Raw genomic sequence first — 15,638 nt, 5'->3', positions numbered from 1 at the left:
TTCAAAAATAGCACAGAAAATTAAAAGGCTTAAAATGTATTTTAATAAGTTGATGCTGCATTACTGCTCCATTTCTCAGAAAAACTCCAAAGATATCAGGGACAAATCAAACATGGTACACCAATAAAAAAATGCACAGCGTAACTACCTAAGATAGGCAAGGCTAAGAGCTACTGTCCGACCTTCAGCATACAGCAACTCTGTTCCCAAGATTGTACTAGCCTATCAAGAAAAGCTGTGAACAGCAACATCATAGACACAAAAGGGCCATTCCTGGGTTACCCTTACCCAAGAAAAAAGATGGAGGCAACTTAACACAAGATTTTTCTTAAAGATACACTAAAATGAAAATCTCTAAGAGAAAATGTCTTCCTTAGGACACGAAGGGGTAATATATGGGATATAACAGAACCGTATGTATGTGGTCTGTGACCTCTGTGGACATTTGCCTGAATTCCCACCTGCCAAGTGGAGCAATGGGGCTAAGGTCATTGGGGGATGTTTGTTTTTGTGGTGTATGTGGCAGTGTCTCTGAGGTTGGAGGGTTTAAGAATGAGAAAGCAAATAGAACAGGATGGACAAAGAATGGAATGATCAAGACTAACAGGGGGTCTAACTGGATCCATTTTGTCATGGTCCCCCCCCCCCAGGCCCTCAACAATCACAGGAGACTTCAGGAATGCACCACACAGAATCAATTAGTTAGACGATATACCACACAGAACTGATTTGTTAAATTTTATCGCCCCTCCCTTGCCCTCAGCCTCCAGCATACTCCCTTAGAGTAGTACAGGCAAGGAAGACCTAACTATTGGGAGGAATCCCTAACACTTTTTCCAGGGCAGAATTCTGGCTAGTCCAAAAAGGGTCTTTCTTTTAAGGGTTTTTGGGAAACTAGACACTGAAATTTTTATTAGTATCGGCGACGTTTGTTTGGAGCAAATTCAGCTCCAGGAGCTGCACGGTTGAACGCAGGAGGGGTTCCACCAATGGCCCCAATTCCTTCCATGGTAGCAGCCTGGCCAAAGCGTTCAGTTGTTGGTGGGGTCTTTTAAGAGAAAAAGAGAGCAATGTTACAATAGAACCTATGCCCCAAGCTTCCCACTCATCTGTAATACCTCCCCTGAAGGCCATTTCCACTCAACTATTCAAAGCTCTTTTTTTAAATGTTTATTTTTGAGAGAGAGAGAGAGCACAAGTGGGGGAGGTACAGAGAGAGAGGGGGAGAGGATCCAAAGCAGGCTCTGCACTGACAGCAGCAAGCCTGATGTGGGGCTTGAACTCATGAACCGTGAGATTGTGACCTGAGCCGAAGTTGATGCTCAACCAAATGAGCCACCCAGGCACCCCAACTACTCAAAGCTCTTGATGTGCTAGGGGTGACTAAGCCTGTTTAAAATCCCAGTGGACATCCTTGGGGCACCTAGGTGGCTGAGCCGGTTAAGTTTCCAACTCTTGGTTTCACCTCAGGTCATAATCTCCCGGTTTGTGGGATGGAGCCCCATGTCTAGATCTGCGCCATGCGGAGCCTGCTTGGGATGCTCTCTCTCTCTCTGCCCTTCCCCTACTCATGCACTCTTTCAAAATAAACATTAAAAAATAAAGAACTCAAGTGGATATCCCTGAAAAGAAGGCTGTCTGAATTACAGACCCACCCAACTATCCTACCCTTATCTTTTTATCCCTATTCCTATTGATTAAATAATATTACATCCTGAATTCCCAGGTTGAATAATTTCTAGTTAAGTCTTTTCTCCTGAACTAAGTATATGAACAAGGACATGCCATCATTCTTCGGCAACATTAAGCCATCCAGTTTTAAAAAATTCTGATGCGGGGCGCCTGGGTGGCGCAGTCGGTTAAGCGTCCGACTTCAGCCAGGTCACGATCTCGCGGTCCGTGAGTTCGAGCCCCGCGTCGGGCTCTGGGCTGATGGCTCAGAGCCTGGAGCCTGTTTCCGATTCTGTGTCTCCCTCTCTCTCTGCCCCTCCCCCGTTCATGCTCTGTCTCTCTCTGTCCCAAAAATAAACGTTGAAAAAAAAAAAAAAAAAATTTAAAAAAAAAAAAAAAAAAAAAAAAAAAATTCTGATGCTATGACTATTAATTCAGGATTGTATGAGCCATAAAGCCTTGTGGATTTACATCTATTTTATGTGATAATACCTAAGTTTCATTGCCTTCCCTCCAAAAAAAAAAAAACCCATTAACCCAAGGTAGCAACTAAACAGAAGGCATTTACTTAACTCCTAGACAAAGTATAGTTTGAGAATGGGTTTGTTCAAATCAAGACCTTGAGATTCATTTAATGGAAAACAGTGGTCTTAAAAACTATAGCAAAACTGTGGCAGACAGGGACTTTGAAAGCAAAGTCCTTTCTCCTATCATCATTTAGAATTACTGTAAGGCTCCACAGTTTATTACCAATCCCAAGGTTCCATCTGGCATCATAGTGGCAGGTCCTGGAGGAGCTGGGGTACCAGCTGGCACTGGAGCAGGGGGCATGGCGCCTCTGTTGTTTATGCCCATAGCACCTAAAGCAGAGCAGTGTGATCAGTACAGGAGACAGAGATTGTCAATCTCTGTGCGAGAGGAAACAATTCAACAAGACCTCTGAGCTAAGGACACGTTACCCCACCCAAAAACGATGCTCCCAGAAATGTCAGCCCCTTAAATCTGGACAATGTCCGAGAAGCTACATAGTTTACCAGAAATGAAACAAAAAAGGAAATCAGAACCATTAATCTCGTAAGTCCTTACCTCCCATGGCCATCTGGCCCATCCGTATCTCCTGTTCTCTCTGAAAAATAAGAAATACTCAAGACAGTCCAAGACAGCACTGCATTCTACCATTCACAATATACTGAGGACACACACTAAGGGAAGCAGATAGAGTGATCAACACGTTCCAAGTACACGGAGACCAAGCTGAGGAAAACCAATATCTCCTTGCTAGTTGTGCAGTGGGTTCAAGGTTAGACCTACAAGGACTCAAGTCAGAGTCCCCTATTAGGAACAAAAGGAGAGGTAAAAGCCAAGGGGAAAGACAGTTGATTTCTTCTAGGACCCCAGTATGTGCAACAACTCCAAGGACACCAGAGAGCTAGTCAAGGCTGCTATAGGACTGGACAGCTCTCATCGGGCAGTCACTGAGTCTAAACAGTATATACTGGCCCCAGCTCTTCATCCTAAATTGCCTATGAGACAAGAACTCCTCTTCAAACCTTATCTTTCCTTCCTATGAATTCTTCTAAAAGAGGAGTTTCATAAAATACAAAAACTGCTCATAACCTGTAATGTTTTAAAGTCCAAGTGGACATTTGGTGGGTCTGTCATATCAGGACTGCCCTGGCACATCATGGGCACACGGGAGATATACCGCATCAGGGAATGTTCCCTTGAATCCTTCCTGCTGTCGCCGCATCATTTCTTCCTGCTGCCGCCGCATCTCTTCTTCACGGCGCCTGCGCTCTTCCTCCTGCCTACAGAGAGTCACCAAGATATTTAGGCAGAGACATTCCAGAACTTGAGCAGATTATCTTTCAACAGGGACTCAGCCAAGGAAATTAAGAGCCTACTGAAAACTATCATAGCTTTCCAAAAAATTCACTGTAAATGTGTCCAGCCCTAAAGCAAGTTCTTTCACAAAGGAGCCTCATGAGATCGGCACTCAGCTGCTTTACCTTTAGTGCAGCTCTGGATAATTCTTAGAACCATGGGCAGTCAAAACATTTCCCATCCAAAGGGAGAACTTGAGAAGCAGCCAGGAAATATTTGCCAACACATTTACAAATGCATGAGGTAGCACGGTGGTAGGAAACAGTAATGAGACATTACCTTTTAGAGGGATCAGAAAAAAAGGGTTTGAGAGTTAGTTACCTGAGCTCCAGTTGCTTTCGTTTTTGCACCTCTTGGTTGTGCAGCTCTTCCATCCTCCGGAGTTCTTCTTGACGCCTCATCAAATCTAGAAAAACAATAGACTAATTTAGAGTATTCTTCATTCTCTTCATACAGACCCAATAATTTTCCATAAATAAAGATCCAGAAAGCAAAGGGGATATATAATCCCTGAGTGGTCATCTGAGCTATCCAGATTCCAAAAATGAAGTCAAACGTATGATTTCTTTCTCCATAGAATCCAGTATTCTCTGCCCCATCTCCAAGCTCATTTGACTACCAAGATCAACAAAATATTTCAGAAAATAAAAGCAGAGGTTTAGGCCTTTTTCTACTGAATGATACAAAGACCCTTCTGAAAAAAGCCATTTTGTTCTTGTTCTAGGTTTAAGACTTACAGGCCTATACTCACCCTGTCTCATTAACATGACTTGGTGCTCATGGCGAGCAGCCTCCATCTCCATCTCCAGCTTCTCACGAGCTTCCTTGATGTTGCGGTCCACTTGGTCCTGCTGCTGCTTCTCCATCTCAATGAGTGCCTTCCAGCGCATGGCATACTCATACTCAAAGGAGCCAGGCTGTGCAAATCTGGGTGGCTGTTCTCGCTCCCTATAGACAAAGTGCCTGGGCTATTAAAACTCTGTCAAAGATTCCCCCAACTAAGCACTGCATTCCTCCTGAGGGCCATTGCCAGTGAATACATATAGCAAAGACCTGCCTCTTTTATACATCCCTTTACAAGCTTCCTTAAGAATAGACAAACACCTAACACGGAAGTGATGGGACCACATACTTATGAAATTGCTGGTTCTTTATAACCAGCTTCTCTGGAAGTCCCTCTTCATCATCCAACTGGTCCATGGGCTCCACAGTCACAGGCCGAGGAAATCTGGAAGCAAGCAGCTCAGCATTAATCAAATTATACCCTATACCAGGCTTCCTCTCTATACCGGTCACTGGCACAGCAAACCAGTCAGGGGTCAGGACTGAACAATTAAACATATTTCTGAAGGGGTTTTTACACCAAGCCCCAAGTAACCAAGGTCTTTTGATGGCATTATGTGGAAACTGGGGTTGAAAGGATGGAGTCAAGCTTTAGATCTCTGAATATAGCCTCAAAGATGTTCAAAGTAAATAGGATACTTAAGTACAGCCTAAATATCCAGTATCTAGAGAATACCAGACAATCACTTAGAATAAATACATGCACATGTGTTTTGCATGCACAAAACAACTTTTCAGAATTCTTTTTATTACTTTTTAAATTTTATTTTTGAGAGAGAGACAGAGACAGAGAGCAAGCAGGGCAAGTGCAGAAAGACAGAGACAGAATCTGAAGCCGGCTCCAGGGTCTGAGCTGTCAGCACAAAGCCTGACACGGGGCTCAAACCCACAAGCAGGGAGATCATGACCTGAGCCAAAGTTGAATGCTTAACCGACTGAGCCACCCAGGTGCCCCAACTTTTCGGAGTTCTAAGACTTCAAGGTAAAGGGAGATTTAACGCTGACTAAATGACAACCTACTAAAAGACTAAAAGGTTTTTTTTAATATTTATTTATTTTGAGAGACAAAGAGAATGTGTAGGGGGAAGGGGCAGAGAACGGGAGAAAGAATCCCAAGCAGGCTCTGCGTGGACATGGGACTTGATCTCATGAACCAGGAGATCATAACCTGAGCCAAAATCAAGAGTTGGGCACTTAACTGACTGAGCCACCCAGGCTCCCCTGAACGGTTTCTTAATCCTCATACTATTTTCATTAATTTTACACTGAAAACCCTACTAGAGAGCTGAAGTAGTATCCAAAGTCTTTAAGTGAACATAAGAACATGGTTCCTAGGGGCCAGCTCTCCATACCACTGAAAGAAGTAGCAATCTAAATTCTATTTCTAAAAGCAACCCCTACTTACGTGGTTAACAGGAAGGAGCCTTCACTGCACCTGTCCAGAGCTTTCCGAGCAGCTGGCTTCCCTGAGAATTCAACAATGCCTTTTCCTGAGGGCCTTCCTCTATCATCCACGATGACTACAGCCCTTTCCACTTGGCCAAACACAGAAAAAGCTTCCTCCAGCAGTTCGTTAGAAACATACTGAGGAAGGTTTCGGACCGTAAGCGATGCACTATGGCAGGCAAAGCGCACACGCAGCTGCTTTCCACGAAGTGGCATGTTGTCCAGCTCTACTTTGGCAATCTCTGCTAGGGTTCGTGTTTCCTAGGAAGCAGACAGACATCAGAATAACTCAGTTTTGACAAAGACCACATCACAGCCATCAAGAGTCTAAAGTAGCATAGCTCAAAACAAAATGCCTCCCCCCCTAAAACCTTGACAACACACATATAAAGGAACCTTGATAGTACTGAAAGAATAGAGCTAGGTTTCAGATAAATCTTTGGATAATAAATAGATAAACCTAACTGTTCTGATAGCCTTGCAATAAATCAATTGGGAATTCTAGAAGTAAATACTACTTACATGGTCATCAGTATCATAGGTTATTCTCCCAAGTGGTAATAGATCAGTGGGACAATGATGAGCCTAAAACCTACCCTTAAAATAGTAGCCAGAATATTTTAATTTCAGCTAGCTACATACAAGTTTAATGAGAATCATGTATGACCTCTACAAGACCTTTTTAGAACCACAAACCCTAATAGGAACCCCCTCTTATATTACTAAAGAGGAACCTTGAGTCCCGGAGAAAATGACTTGCCCATATACTCTTGTTAGTGGTAGATCTGGAATGGAAATTAGTTCTAACCGCCACTTCTAATAACCTTGCTAGCATATCATGTTCCTTGTTTATGTAGATAATGTCTAGAAAAGATTCCCCCTATACACTTAAACATGTTTCCTAATTAAATCAGATTTTATGAAAAAAGATCTACAGTTAAAAATGGTTACGATAACTTTTTAGCACAACTTAAAAATTTTTTAAAAATAAGATACAAATAAAATTGTCCCCTCGTGATTTTAAAAAGTCCTATGTAAGAACTTTTCAAAGAAATTATATAAACCCTAATCATTACTAAGATAAAATAAACTATGAGTTGATAATTATTGAAGCTGGGCATTAAGTATGTATAGGTTCATATACTACTCTGTCTACTTCTATATGTTTGAAATTTACCAATTAAAAAGTTCCAACAGGCATACTTTAGTTTTAGCGTCCAAGGCAAATAAACCTATGTTGTCCTTGAAACAAAGCAAAAACCTATGAGGAAAAATAAAAACAAAATCTGCATTTTCTGTCCTGTGCTACCAACTCCAACTATAAACATTTAACAAACAGACCATCTGAGAATTGTTTCCACTGTCTAATTTTCCAAGCCCATCATTCCCCAGTTTCCCCACCTTTTAGAGCACACATTCTAAAAACCCATGGTTGCTCACCAAGCGGATAAAGCCAAAGCCCTTATCCTTATGAATGAAGACTTCGCCTGCCTTCCCGTATTTCTCAAATAGTTTCCTCATCTCCTCCTCAGTGATGTCAGGAGGAAGATTGCCCACAAAAAGCCGGCTACGTTGGGTGAAGGTCTTCTCTCCTGGTTTCCTAAAATTCTTCAGGTCAATAGTCAAGCCTTCATCTGAGAGAAGACATACAGTCACTCAAAGGATTGGACAAAGAGATCTACAGTCACTTTCTCAGAGCTACAACTGCTCCCAGATTACTAAACCTAACTGCTGTAGAGAAGTCAAACACCATTTCCCAATGCAATGTATCCACTAACCACTCATCAGTAAATTGTACCTTAAAATGTGAAAGCAGTATGCAGACATCTGAGAGGACTCAATGGCACTACTATGGGCCAGGAGCCACCCAGATTAAGTCAGAGACAGAAAGACAATATAGGATCTATTGGTCAAAGGGAAAATTAAGCAAGTCAAGGAGACTTATGTCAGTAGGGATCAGCTTTTTAAATTTAAAACATAATTGCTCCATTTTCCCAATCTCTCACCAATCTTCATAACCGTTTTTTTTTAACCAATCTTCATAACCTTAACAGCTCCCATTCTTTCATGCTTAGGTTAATGGAATGAAAGGAAATGAGTTAGGAAACAGTATTCTTTGTAGGGATTTCTGGAAATAAAAGACGGGTAGGTTGGTTTTAGTGTTAGAGGCACACAATAGGTGCTCAAAGTTGGCTAAATGAGTGGGAACGTGCCTTTAAAGAATGTTTACTCTGATTAAAAACAGGCTGTACAGACCCCAGGCTAAAAGTATAACACTCAGTACCAGCCTTCTTTTCCATTAAAGGCTTGCTCTGTATTTTCTACCAGTCATCTGATGATCACCTCTAAGAACCAAGCTCTGAGGTAAAATACAGACACATCTGTTTGGCAGTAGACTGCCAACACAGCACAGCAACTTGTACTCATCTGCTATCCAACACGTCTGCTTCTTGTTTCAGAGAATCACCCTTTTTCTATCCTAAGAAGTATTAGGAGATAAGTAGGGAAAAGAAGAACAAAGGTGTGCCACAAAGGCTTATTCTTATAATCTCAAGACACTAATCTAAAACTACCCACTTACAAGTGTGAACTCACTTTGGCTGCTGGCTTGTTGCCCATTTGCAGGTATTGGTGGCGGTGGTGGCTGTTGCTGTTGCTGTTGGTGGTGCTGCTGGTGGTGATGCTGATGATGCTTCCTTGGAGTATGGTTTTGCTTCTCCAAGTTAAAGGTTTTATTGCTCTGCATTTTTGCACCCTAAAAGGAAAATGTGGACCGTCAAACATTATCAGGGCTTATCAGTCACCTTCCTGATGACATAATGTCACAAATCATCTCTGACGTCCTGGCTTTTGCCAGATTCAAACAACCGGGTATGTTGAACAAGTATAGCAAAGGAGTACCATTCAAAAATCTAAGAACAACCAGACATTAGCAGTTATGTTGCACACAGAAACTAGACAAGTACTGAATGAGAACAGGTTCACGAGAGTAACTGGAGGAAACTTCCAGTTCACTAATTCTATACATTAATTGGAAGCTACTTTCCTCAAAGAAGCCATCCCCTAAAAAATGGCCCTAACATAATATTAAAACACAATGAAATAGATTCTAGTTACCACAAGGACAAGAACTAGTAGTAAATCTTGTTCTCCAGCACACTGCACAGTCCTAGCCTATAGTAGATATTGTGGAATCAACAGCAGAAAAAGTATGAACTGTGGAGTTAGACTTAGATTTGAAGCATGGTCCTAATACTTAACAGCTATGTACTACTTAGTAAATTACTTCTTCACAAATTCCTTAAGCTGTTATAAAGGGGATAATAAAAATACCTACCTCTCAAGATGGCTAGGAGCATTCATAAATATGTGAAAACACTAGTTCAGTACTGGAATTTGGTAAGCACTCAGTAATTACTGTTATTAATCACAATAGAAAGATAAAGGACTACTAAAGCAATGAAAGCAATACAAAAAGATGAATATACAATTGTAATTTTAAATCTCATCTAAAAAATCAATGTAAGATAAAAAAGAAAACAAAATGAAAATTCCTGGTACAATCCAGACTGAATTCACAAGTTGGTTTTAAAATGGAAATTTTCTAATTGATCTAGTTAACAAGCTGAGAACCATCTTCCTCATTCAAGGACAGTTCTCCAGTAATTAAAGGAAAAAGCCAATCCTCAATCCTTCCCCCTAAACACAAGACCTTCTAGTCAGAGTTTAGCTGAAGGAAAGATGTGGAGAAGGACCTTGTCATGAATACTTGTTGTTTCCATGATATGAATCCTTTAAAATAAAGAAAACTATTTCTCAAAGAAAATGTGACAATGTCTTGATAACTATTGATTTTGGATGATGGATACATGACAATACTTTATGTATATAAAAACTTTCCTGATATATTTCATCATATCCCGCCAAAACTAGAAACAACAATTATCAAATTCTATATCCACAAATTGTTTTATAAGACAATAATAAGAGCTATCAAGATGTTGGGGTGTCTGGGTGGCTCAGTCGGTTAAGCGTCCAACTTCAGCTCAGGTCATGATCTCTCAGTTTGTGAGTTCAAGCCCCCCATTGGGCCTTCTGTCGTCAGCACAGAGCCATCTTTGGAAACTGTCTCCCTTTCTCTCTGCCCCTCCCCTGCTCTCTCTCTCTCTCTTTCAAAAATGAATAAACATTAAAAAAAAAGAGCTATCAAGATGTTAATATTCTGTAACTTAAGAAGTTCTACTCCTAGAAATTTATCCTAAGAATGTAATTTTAAAATTTAAAAACCACATCCATGAAATAGTCACTTCAATGACCTTTACAGTAACAAAATGACTTAAAATACCCAAAATTAAAAAAAAATTAGAGGTATGGTTTTTAATAAATTATGGTACATCTATTCAATGGAATGTTATACAGCATTAAAAATAATGAAGACTATGTAAACAAGAAAAATGTTTGATGTTTTAAAAGGGAAAGGTTTAATAAAGAGGAAAAGGGTATTTTTTTTTCAAAGATATGAATGAGAAACCTGGGTAGCTCTTGATTTCAGCTCAGGTCATGATCCCAGGTTGTGGGATCGAGTCTCATGTTGGGCTCCATGCTTTGTGTGGAGCCTGCATAGGACTCTCATTCTTTCTCTCTCCCTCCTTCCCCTGCCCCTCTCCCCTGCTCCCACTCTCTAAATTAAAAATAAATAAATAAATAAATACATGAATGTAGACAAGAACAGAAGGCAAGCAAAATGAAAACTGTCCTGTTTATACGTTATTGACCAGTTTTCATATATACATATATATATGTATACACACACACAAATTGAAATATATTTCACTAACTCACCCAACAAATATTCACTGAATGTTTACTATTTATTTGCTAGGCACTATTATAGGTGCTTGGGACGCATCAATGAATAAAGCAAAGATTCTTGACTTCAGTTGTGCTTACCTTCTAGTAAGACAAAATACACATAATTATATAGTACTTAAGAAAAAATAAGTACTACTGGAAAATAAAGAAAAATGAGAGGGGGGAGTGGATAGGAAGTGAAAGGGATAAGACTGCAGGGTGCCTGGGTGGCTCGGTCAGTTAAGTGTCTGACTCTTGATTTCTTCTGACTCCTGATCTTGGCTCAGGTCATGAACTCACAAATCCTGAGATTGAGCCCCTAGTTGGGCTCTGCCCAACAGGGTGGAGCCTGCTTGGGATTCTCTCTCCCACTCTCTCCCCTCCCCTGCTTGCCTGCATGAGTGTGAACTCTCTCTCAAAGTAAACATTTTAAAAAGGAAGTAAGGCTGCAATTTTATTTACTTTTTTGAAAGTTTATTTACTTTGAAAGAGAAAGTGAACTGGAAAAGGGCAGAGAGAGAGAGAACCCAAGCAGGCTCCCCACTGCCAGCGTGGAGCCCAACTCACCAACCGTGAGATCATGACCTGAGCCAAAATCTAGAGTTGGACACTTAACCCGGTTAACTGAGCCACCCAGGTACCCCTAGACTGAAATTTTAAATACATCTGTGAGAGAAGTCTAACTGGAAAGTTGACATTTAAGCCAAGACTTGAATCTTATTTATATCATTTCATCAATCTTATGTTTCTCATTAATAAGGCATCTATTACAAAACATAACTTTAATATAGAAAACTTAGAAATAAAAAAAAAAATCCAAAGATCCACCACTAGAAAATACTCAACATTTACCCTTCCAGTCATTGTACATATACATATTTGTATATTATAGACTATTTTGCAACCTGCCTTTTCTACTTTATTACACGATAAACAACTTTTATTTATATCGCTAAATCTTCTAAATTAAAAAATTTTTTTTAATGTTTATTTTTGAGACAGAGACAGAGTGCAAGTGGGGGAGGGGCAGAGGGAGAGGGAGACACAGAATCCAAAGCAGGTTCCAGGCTCCATGCTGTCGGCACAGAGCCCGACGTGGAGCTTGAACACACCAACTGTGTGTAAGATGATGACCTGAGCCAAAGTGGGACACTTAACCAACTGAGCCACCCAGGCACCCCCAAATCTTATACATTAATTTTTAATGGACATAGTATTTAGCCATCAACCAAGCACCTATTGTGTTGGACACTTGGGTTGTTCCTAGTTTTTCAACATTACATATAAACCATGTTCATAGCTAAATCTTGGAACACATCCATGAGTAAATATTCCTCCTACAATTTTGATTTTTACTTATTTACCTTCCAAAACATACAGTATCATTTCAATATAATGCAGTTATAATTTACCATTGTATATTCAGTTTTTCTTCACTTTTAGTGTCAGTATAATTTTTAACAGCTATACAAAGTCCATGTGGATATACACTAATTTACTAAACTATGAGACATTTAGATTGTTTTCAGCTTTTTCCTATTATAATGCTGCAGTATCTTCTTGCTTATTGCTTTTCTAAATTATTTCCTTATAATAAATTCTTAAAATTAGAATTGAACCTATTTTTGTGACTCTTACCGCATAGTGCAGCACTGTTTCCTCTAAAAAAGGGAAATCATGTTTGTAAAAATAGGATATTATAACATAAAAATTTATAAAGTCTACTCCAGCAACAGTTGGGGTTTGGGTTAGGTGGGCATTAGAATCAGATCTCTATTTGAGTCCCAGCTATTAAACACCTCCCTCTTCCCTGACTCCAAATTGGCCTATCGCAGAAACTTGAGTTATCTTCACAGCCGTTTCTCCAACTAGGTCCTCTTACCTTCTTACCCCTGGCTAGAATGCAAGGAAACTGTTTTTTTTTTCCCTTCCAGTCTTTAGTTTGGGAGTCAGTGGCCCCAACCTCAGTATCTTGCATCCCATTCAGAAATCCACTATATTGTGGATTAAATTACACATTACATTATATATATAATATTACACAATTTACACTATGGATTTATATTACACATCAATAAAAATTCTCATAGAGATCTATTCAAAACAAATATTAAAAACTCTGTATTTGTATTTACATCCTAACCAAACCTCACCACTCCATTTCAGAAAAACCATTTTACAACTTCTAAGAAATGATCTGCTTCCTTGAGGATAAAATGCTAGCACGTTCTAAACCACTTAAGATTAAACTTCAAGGGAGATTATTTTTGGTTTTAGAAAGTGGAGCCTGGTAGTTGAGATGATAATACCAGATATTTACCAACCACTATATGCCAGGCACTGTGCTAAGTCTGCATTATCTCACTTAATGCTCAAAACTATTACTCTCCCGGATAAGAAAACTGATGCCCATCTAAGGTCACTCAAATGTGGAGCAAGGAGTGGAACTCACATCTATTTAACTCTAAAGCTCATACTCAGCACAATGATGCAAGCTTACTAATCAAAGCTTGATTTCAAAGTTTAGGGTCCAACAAACTGACTAGCCATGTCACCTAACTTCTGAGCCTCAGTTTACTCACCTATAAGAAGAGGGTAACAACAGCAACTTCACAGGGCTAGTTCCTTTAAGGACTAAAATGAGATCCTGACCACAGCAAGCATTTGTTCCTGCTGGGAACCACTATCCCTATTCCTACATTTGATTGGTGCTCTAGTTAGACAAATGTCATTAATTTACATGCTTCCTCCTCTCTTTTGGATTCTAGGAAAAATCATTTTTTACAACCAAAGTGCTTACCTTAGTGTTTTTGAATAAATGTCTCCACAATGCTAATCTTTATAATTTTCCCTCCAGTTTATTCTTTCCCAAGAAGGCATTCAATGGTGAAGACTAAATAATATCGTATAAATCACTTAAAACAGTGCCCGGAAAGTACCAAGTACTCAGTTAAGTACTGGCCCTGTCACTTATTTCTGATGATGACCACCAACAGAATTTGGAATTAACTGCAGAAATTTCTTGTGAGCAATAAATTCACTGCCCCCTAACCACTGGGCCTCTGAGAACTAAGCACAAAGATCAGCATCAAGGATTTGTCTACTTACCTGTCCCAATGACTAACTCAGATAAGGACTTTTGAGAGAAAATATGTACTGCTGATTTAGAAAGACTGGGGCTATTGGACACAGTACAGTTGCACAAATGTGGTTTAGGTATAAGACCAAACACTACACCATACATATCTGAAATCCATTTTCAGGAAAAGGATCAACTTTGTAAGTGGAACCTGTGGGGGAAAACTGGTAAACATCTACTGACCTAGATGGCTGCATGGATATGAACTTGCCTGAAAGCTGTACAATGCACTGACATGGTAAGGTACTTTTCTAAGTGTTTCTTAGGACCTTTCATTTATTAACAAGGAAGTTGCACAAACACACAGTATAAATCTAGCCAGATTTACAATATAAAGATACACAATATACAGTTAAATTTGAATTTCAGATAAAAAAATGATCTTTTAGTATAAAGCCCAAGCAACGCATGCTAAAAAGAATTTGTTTCCTATGTGAAATCCAAATTTAACGGGGCGTCCTGTATTTTAGCTGGCAATCCTACCCCCTACACCTACCTCAACTTTGGCTGAAGATAAAGTGCCTCCCAAATCCTCCCTAATCTCAATCTCTCTGTTAAGAACACAAAGAAAGGTTTCAGGGGACAACAAGTTCCCCCAAGGGGAAAATACCCAATAGGAAATCCATGAAATTAATTTTCATTTTTAAAAAGTGATGCTGTAAACGGGTCGAGTAGCTAGGCAACAAGACTTAAAAAGAAAAAAAAAAAAGAAAAAAAAAGAACCTGATTAGGAAAACCGCGGTGTCTGGACTAGGAGATGAACTTCCCAGCTTAGAGTTTTGACAAAGAAACATCGCTGGGGGTGGGGGGGACGGCACTTCTCATTCTGAATTAATGGCCTCGCGAGGCTGAGAGGAGGAGCGCCGGCAAAGCGCCTCCTCCTCCAGCAGCGACTTCAGGGCTCTCGGATAATAGACCCCACACCCTCAGGCCCAGGGCGGGTAAAAGGCCGGGGAACTTACTGACAGAACTCGGATTCGAAGACGAGTCGCATAAAGAAACGGAGCGGGAAAGGCAACGGGAGCCAGTCAAACAAGAAAGCAAAGCGAGCTTAGAGCGATGGGCCCCTGCGGGTGGGCTGAGGACGCCGTGTGGCGGCGGGGACAAGGCCTCAAGGGGCCTTGGAACGAACGGCCAACCTCCCTCCAAACCTAGCCTCGCCCTAGCCTCTTGTCGCAGGAAATCCTACTCCCCACCCAAAGAAGAACTAAGTCGTCCCAAAACTCACCCTCTACCGACTGTTCTCTCCTCAGAGTAACGGCGACGCTACACGGCCTCTACCGTCCCGAGAAAAGAGCGCGCGACCGCCGGAAACGAGACGACGGAGCTCGGTGCCTCCCAAGGGGTACAAAATGGTGTTCTTCATTGGTTACCTGAGTTGCCAATCAAGGTTTATCTCCAAAGGCGGAATCGGTTTTCCGCCATTTCTTCAACCGTATTGGCTACTGAATGCGAAAGGTTTGAGTTCGTGTGAACGACAGATGGGGACAAAGAGCGGGGCTGTCCACTTAATTCGCATGCGCAAACTGCCGCCTGCTCCAGACGGAAAAGGAAGGGGGAGGGGGATAGGTAGGGAGGGGGATGGAGGGTCGGAAGGAGAGACATAAGCGGGCTGACGGAAAGACTGAAAGACCCAGTGATGGGAGCGGCAAAGGAAAGCGGAAAAAAGGGAGAGAGAGGAAAGTGGAAAGAGAAGGGGAGAAAACATGCGCGTAGGCGTGCTCTGAGAAATCTTGCACTGCGCCTGTGCAAAAAGCGGGAGTAACAATGTCATTGTATTCAGCATGGTAGATCTAGCCTTTTC

The 15,638-nt window shown here is 40.8% G+C and overlaps 1 protein-coding gene across 2 annotated transcripts; it reads right to left on the bottom strand.

Moving 5' to 3' along the window:
- Positions 1-20: 20 nt before the first annotated feature.
- On the bottom strand, positions 21-15,232 carry NONO (non-POU domain containing octamer binding). 2 transcript variants are annotated; one of them, XM_019823949.3, is made up of 11 exons: positions 15,208-15,232; positions 8,440-8,599; positions 7,285-7,478; positions 5,804-6,105; positions 4,688-4,783; positions 4,307-4,503; positions 3,877-3,961; positions 3,377-3,479; positions 2,758-2,797; positions 2,422-2,531; positions 21-1,048 (listed from the first exon to the last, which is right to left on the bottom strand). In XM_019823949.3, the coding sequence occupies exons 2-11, from the start codon at positions 8,588-8,590 to the stop codon at positions 914-916; spliced, it is 1,413 nt and encodes a 470-aa protein (XP_019679508.1). In that variant the 5' UTR covers positions 8,591-8,599; positions 15,208-15,232; the 3' UTR covers positions 21-913. The 2 variants fall into 2 exon arrangements, with proteins under 2 accessions (XP_019679508.1, XP_004000663.1); XM_004000614.5 differs by lacking the exon at positions 15,208-15,232 and adding an exon at positions 15,063-15,201.
- Positions 15,233-15,638: the final 406 nt, after the last annotated feature.

The sequence above is a fragment of the Felis catus genome, chromosome X (genome assembly GCF_018350175.1).
Source record: "Felis catus isolate Fca126 chromosome X, F.catus_Fca126_mat1.0, whole genome shotgun sequence".
Lineage (NCBI taxonomy): Eukaryota > Metazoa > Chordata > Mammalia > Carnivora > Felidae > Felis > Felis catus.
This window is presented reverse-complemented; position numbering and strand designations above follow the sequence as displayed.

What these genes read in the sequence shown, in the direction of transcription:
- NONO (XM_019823949.3), bottom strand. Translation starts at nt 8,590, where the DNA reads ATGCAGAGCAATAAAACCTTTAACTTGGAGAAGCAAAACCATACTCCA. An exon ending in AGGGAACATTCCCTGATGCG is followed by an intron (nt 2,798 to 3,376) that starts GTATATCTCCCG and finishes CTTATTTTTCAG; the next exon opens with AGAGAACAGGAGATACGGAT. An exon ending in CAGATGGAACCTTGGGATTG is followed by an intron (nt 1,049 to 2,421) that starts GTAATAAACTGT and finishes TTCTCTTAAAAG; the next exon opens with ACCCCACCAACAACTGAACG.